The 6,436-nt window shown below is 47.2% G+C and overlaps 1 protein-coding gene across 1 annotated transcript; it reads right to left on the bottom strand.

Moving 5' to 3' along the window:
- Window positions 1–5,225: 5,225 nt before the first annotated feature.
- On the bottom strand, window positions 5,226–6,280 carry LOC116077308 (sperm motility kinase 2B-like; the record flags this gene model as incomplete). Its single annotated transcript, XM_031351766.1, is given in 2 exon segments — window positions 5,226–5,554; window positions 5,557–6,280. Coding segments are annotated over 2 exon segments (1,053 nt in total), but the record flags the coding sequence as incomplete, so codon positions are not given.
- Window positions 6,281–6,436: the final 156 nt, after the last annotated feature.

The raw sequence follows: 6,436 nt of genomic DNA, 5'->3' as shown, positions 1-6,436 counted from the left end.
TCCCTATACTGTCCAATGCTGTCTGCACATGAGGCATGAGGCAACAACCTCAAGCTCTGAGATGGCTTCCTCCCACAGGGTATAGCTACAAGAACAGCATGCTCAGAAGATTCCCCAACAGGTTCCAGAGACAAATTGGTGACTCCTGCAACACAGAAAACATAATGGGGAAGCACTCAGGCCTGAAGAAATCCTATAGCCTCCTGATTAGGAGAAGTAACAATGACTCAATATGGGAGAAGGAACAATGACTCAATATGGCTTTTCCACCTCTACAGCTCTAAGAAACATTAACTAAATATGGCCATTTTCACCTCTAGGGTTTCTATCAGACTCTCAGGATGCAACAGAACAGAATTCAGACTCCCAGTTATTCACCTGCATATGTGTCCACAGGTGAAAGCAGAAACAACAGAGTCCAATCTCGTTCAAATAGCTGTCTCTAGCTCTCCAGTCAGCCTTTCCAATAGGTCAATCCTGGAGGATTCTGAGCAAACATGTGCCTACTGGATGGTCCTCTTCCATATCCCAATTTGTGCCATTATTGTTGGGAATACTTGCTTTAAAAAAAATCTTCTATCCTTTCCAAGAGTGGGACCACTCTCTAGCTACTTACTGAAGCAGAGATATCACCTCCCAGGAGAGTCTCCTTGACCCTGATCCTGGCTCAGGTCTTCTCACTGTGAGCTGCAGTCCCCATAGAGCCTCAGGACTCAATCCTGGCACCGTGCCTGATGGATAAGGTTGAGACTTTATGTGCATCCAGTGTAGCTGCCAGGGTGAAGCCATGGCATCCTTAGCTCTTCATTCAAAAGGGAAATAGACTAGTACTTTAAGCGGCAGCTGCCTATAAACAATCAGGCGTTCGTTCCCTGCAGATTTCCTCTAAGACCTTGGTCCTAGAGGGTTCAAAGCATTTCTTGTTAGCCTCCTGACCATCCTGAAGGTAGAAGAGGGATGCCAAAGTTGCACAACCTGCCACATTGGAGCTGAGTTTAATCCACGTCACAGCTTTCTACCCCATCTCAGAGCCTAGTTACCAGACCTACCCTTAAACTCCCTAGGGAATAGGATTGGAAATACTGGGTTCCCAATGGAGCAGGATATAAAGTCTAAAGTATGGACCTTCCCTATCTCCTCCTATAACAGTCACATAAAGAGTTACCTGAAAATGTAAAGTGAGATGATTCCACTTGCACTATGCTGGGCTGGTATGCTGCCCTTCCCTGATGGCCAGGATGTGAAGCAGGAAGACAGTAGTAATAGGGGTGGGAACAGTGAGAGACTGCAGAGACAGCAAGGGCAGAAGAGAAGCTGCTGGGGAATGGGAAGAGCCCCTTTGCAGCCTCTGTATCCCAGCCTGTGAAATGGAGTTGGTAGTGTCTGCTCTGTCCACTGCAAAGAGAATGGATGAGGTCATGGGCAACCAGTGCTCAAGCCCTGGTTTTGCTGACCACAGGGGTGGAGATCAGGATGCAGACCCACTCAGCCTCTGAAGAGGGTGCTGTGAGACTTGGTGGATGCATGTGTTTATATCCTTGCTCAAATACATAGTCTTGGTAAGAAAGTGGTCATAGTCAAGGCAGAGGTGAACCATGGTACCTTGGAGTTTCCAGGGCTCAGCAGCTGCCCAGCTTTCCTGGCTGTTGATCAGCTCACTGGATGATTCTTTGATTTGTCATTAGCTCTTTGGTGGTCCCACCAAGCCTAAATGCTAACCTGAGCTTGCTGGGCCTCCTCCCCACTACAGGTCCACAATGTATTCCCCATGCACCTGAGTAGTAGTGTTTCATAACGGTATCCTGCCCAGCACAGCTCCCTGGGTGGAGGCTGTCCCTAGCACTTCTCTCTTAGGCCTGAAGAGGAGAGCTCTGTTTAGAAGTGTGTGGAGTGGGTGATCAGGCTTAGCTCCCACTGAGGAGTCAGTCTAGTGCTCTAAAGGGGCATGTAGAGGCTCCCAGCAGATGTAGGAGGATGGAGAAGGGTCCAGCTGATTTGAGGACCCCACATATGTCTCTTCCTTCTGCTCACTCTGAATTATACCCTCACCTCCTTTCTGTTCTGACAAGTTAGTCTCCTTTCCCTGTAGAACCCAGGTTGGCCACAGAGAACTCACGGAATGATAAGAACACCCATGGGAGATACAGACATGTCTCACTTAATTAAATGTTTGCCTTGCAAGCAGGAACTGAGTTCTAATCCAGAACCCCCTTAAAAAAATAAAAAATGAAAAAAATTTAAGAAGTTGACTATGGGTGGCAGGTACATGAAATACAGAAACACCAACACTTTGAATGAAGTTCATCTCCTTAGCCCACAGGGCTCCTCACAGGAATAAGATGAACCTCAAAACCTTCAACCTCTCACCTCAGGGGCTGCTCTTGGAGTCTCCTGCACTGAGCTGCTTTCTGTGGCCTGGCAGCCACTCTACCCTGAAGGGTCATGCCACAGGGTCTTGGCAGGACTCCAGGGCTCTTTTACCTGAGTGCTAAGGCCTAGCAGTAGAAAACTTGGCACTGCCAGCACTTGCACAGGATCCAGGCACATTCCCATCCTGACCCTCCCTCCCCAAGGTCTCCTCTCTTAGTCAGAATCAGCCTCTGAAGGGGAGGAGTCCATGTAACAGGCTACCTGGGGATTTCCATGGTGGAGGCTGTGGCAATCATGACTTCTCAGTGAGCTGAATTCCCCCTAGTTGTTCAAAGGCACCAGCACCCATAGCATTGTACATATCCTTGAGAAGCTCAAAGGTCAGTGGTTGTGTGTTTGTATAAGGCAGGGCAGAGAGAGGAATTGGATAACACAGGAAGAGAAAGGGGAATCTCACCTGGGAATCTGGCTCAACCTCTCAGAAACATTACACCCCAATTAACACCTGCTTTAGACCTTGCTCCCTTCCCAGCTGTAAACATGTAATTTTTAAGACTATCACAGTAAATTCCATTTATATAGAAAGGCTATGTGTGCACTAAACCCTTTTTGATACTCTAGCAGCTCCTGGTTTCTCTTTGTCAGATTATAATTCCATGTAATTCACCTCCAGAGCTAACCCATAATAACACCTATCAAATGAGAGAAAGTGGGCATGTCTTATATAATTTGAGAGTCAACAAAGTGGTCCATATGTTCAGTACAAAGACTGTTAGGTACAGTGTTCCAGGGACAAGCCTGCACCCATGTGTGGGTGTATATTTCTCACTGTGGAATAGTCTTTCTCAGAGATCTTCACCATGTCTTTATTCTCTTGTTCACCTTTCTAATATCTATAATAAATGCTCATTCTGCTTCTTGTCTGGCTATGCCTGAAATTCTCTTCTGCCTAGAAGTCACAGATCCCAGTCTGGCTTTTGTCAAGGACTAAAACGATTATGGAACTCTTCAGGCTGCTGTTGAAGGAGTTAGCTTGGAGTGGAGTCTCTGTCCATTCACAGCTGGCACTTGGGAATTTTTGTTTCCAGCTGCAACACAGAAGTCAGGACACTTCATGGGGACTATGAAAGGCTGAGTTCAAAAGCTCTAATACTGGGGTGTGAAGCAACGGGGAGTGCTTGTCTAATATGTACCAGGCTTAGGAATGGATCTGCAACACCAGAAATCTCTGTCCACAACTTTTAAGTTACTCCAGAGATCTTATCTGTAAAATCCACATTATCTATCAGGGTTTTTCTTCTTAGCCTTTGGGTGGCAGGTGCTGGGGGCCAGGGGGAGGAATTTACTTAATAGCCATTCTGCACAAGATCCTCCAACTGCCCGTGGTAACACCAAGTAGGCAGAGGCACTGAGAACTTGGACACCTTAAGAACACACTGGATTCCCCAAAAGGGGATTCTGTTAGCTTCCAAAGCCTGTGGTGACTCATGGGCAGGACTCAGAGACCTGTTGCCAGAGCAACAGCCGCCATATTCCCAGAATCCATTGGTCTCACCTCCCACCTTTACCTGTGGCCACTATGTCAGAACCTATATATATACACGGGGAACATTCCTCCATCTTGCTCTCTCTTCCCCTCCTCTCTTTCCGGGCTACTGCCCCCCTCTCTCCCTCTCAATTAAACCTCTTACACGTGGAACTGTTTGGGCCGAGTGTGTGGTATGTTCTGACGCGACTCACCTTTCTAACACATCAGTTTCTGTCTCTACCAACTTTGGACAGGCTTTTAGCCCCTGCTCTCAATAGTGATGCCTTTGAGGTGTCCTCTGGCCACCTGGCATTTCATCATTTGCTTCCTTCCTCCTGGCTGGTCTCAGGGCTCTGAGTAAAGCATGATGGACCCAGAACATGATGGCTTTCCACAAGGCCCCTTCCTCCATCTCTGTGTCTGCACATGTGTCATCTCCAACACTGTGACTGTGGAACTGTAGCATCATGCATCTTCAGGTGATCTACTAAAATGCAACAACACATGTGAGAGGGCCTCTGAGAACCTCAGCTTCACAGGGCATCTCTGCAGCTGTGGTTACCCTGTTCCTCACTCCTCCCCAGGCTGCCTCCTCCTGTCGGAACCTCTTCCCCCATCTCCTAGCTCCCAACCACTAACACCCTTTCCTCCCTCAACATCTCTTCCTCTTCTCCCATTTCCTCCTCCTAGCATGGTCAGTACCCTCCTACTGTCTCCATCTAGTTCAATGAGTAGGATAGGCATGGGAGATACCTTCTGGGATGCTAGATCCATTGGTAGGTCTGATTTAACCATCATCCCACAGTGTCTAGACCTAGCTTCCCCATGCATCGTACCATATTTATATGCATAACTATGATCTGCCAGTTGACACAGACATGAGTAAAATAGATACATTCAAATACAGAAATCTACCTGGGCCATGCTGGATGCTTGTTCTCTGGATGTCCTCTCCGTGATTTATTTCTGGGGGGAGACTCTGTTCTGCTCTGATGGAATGCAGCAAAACAGTTTCCTCATGGTATTTCTTATCCTTTTGGCCCATCCCTTGATGCCTCTGGGGTGACCCCTGCTGGGGACAGGCTTATCCTCTGCTGAGGCTCTGGAGTTGTCTTCTCTGCTCTCACTGCTGCTGCTAGTCTCTTCCCTGCAGGGCATTGAGGGAACACTGGTAGAAAATATGTGGGCATGGCCCATTGTGGATATTGTCTGGAGTGTTCTGCAGAGAAGAACATCAGGCCAAGTGAATCTTCTTTCTCTTCTCTCATTAGCCTTCTGGCCATAGACAGAGACTTGTCTACTGGAGGATGACCTGAGCAAAGTGGGTTCACTTTCTCCTCCATAGTCCCAGAGGGAAAGTAGTAAGATCAACAAGGGAAGGGAATGGAGTCATCAATGGATTCAAGGGCTGAGCCCGGTTTGGGATGTCACACTCCTGAAGAGCCTGCCTCTTCAGCAAACAGTAAGATGCCATGGTTTCATCGTATTTCCTCTGACATAACGAATCTTTAATGTCTTGGGCCTGGAAACCAAGATGCCTCATTGCTTTTATTATGGTGGGGTCTGGCCTGAGGGGGATCAGTTCTTCACGAGGAGCTGGCAACTCCTCTGAGTCCTCCTTGAGCCAGGGATGCCTCATCACTTCAGCGATGCTCGTCTATTTTGGGGGTTGACTGTCATTAATCGACTAAGTAGGTTCTGGAACTCTATTGACAGGCTAGAGGGGACAGGATACTTCCCCCGTTTTTGCAGCTGTGATATGTTGGCAGCATCATGTGGGATCCTTCCAGTTGTCATGTAATATAACACAACTCCTAGGGACCATATGTCAGCCTTGGGGCCATCATAGAGTCTGCCAAGGTGGAGCTCAGGACTAAATACATATGTCCCACATTTATAGTTCAGCATTTGATTCGGCTTCACTTGTGTGCTGAAACCGAAGTCGATGACCTTGACTCTGCCATTCCTTTCTATCATGATGTTGTTTGTATTTAAGTCCCTGTGAACTATACCCTGGCCATGGCAGTAGCCCACAGCACTTAATATTTGTTTGAAAATTGCCTGTGCTTCATCCTCCAACAGGTGGCCAGCCTCTTGGATGTGTTCAGTAAGTGTTTTACCCTCACACAACTCCATGATGAGGTATATTCTCTTCTTGGTTTCTATGACTTGAAGAAGAGAGATGGCGTTGGGGTGGTTGGTCATCATTAATATCTCTACTTCAGTCACAACAGGATGGCACCAGTGCTCCCTCTTGTGAATCATTTTGACAGCCACGAGGGTGCCTGTGAGGCAGTGCTGGGCCAGCTTTACTTTGGCGTAGCCTCCATGGCTTATCGTCTCCAAAACCACATATTGCGAGTGGAAACTCTCTGTGTCAGAGAAGCTGTTTTCTGACTCCTGTTCACTCCAAGAGCTCATTTGAGGTAACAAAGTACAAATGCTACCTAAAAGGGAGAAAAAAAAGAAATAAAGGGAAGAAAGAAAGCTAAGATGAAAACTAAAATAATGAAAAATAAGCAAAACAGAAAGTTAAAA

Source organism: Mastomys coucha, unplaced genomic scaffold, assembly GCF_008632895.1.
Source record: "Mastomys coucha isolate ucsf_1 unplaced genomic scaffold, UCSF_Mcou_1 pScaffold5, whole genome shotgun sequence".
NCBI lineage: Eukaryota > Metazoa > Chordata > Mammalia > Rodentia > Muridae > Mastomys > Mastomys coucha.
This window is presented reverse-complemented; position numbering and strand designations above follow the sequence as displayed.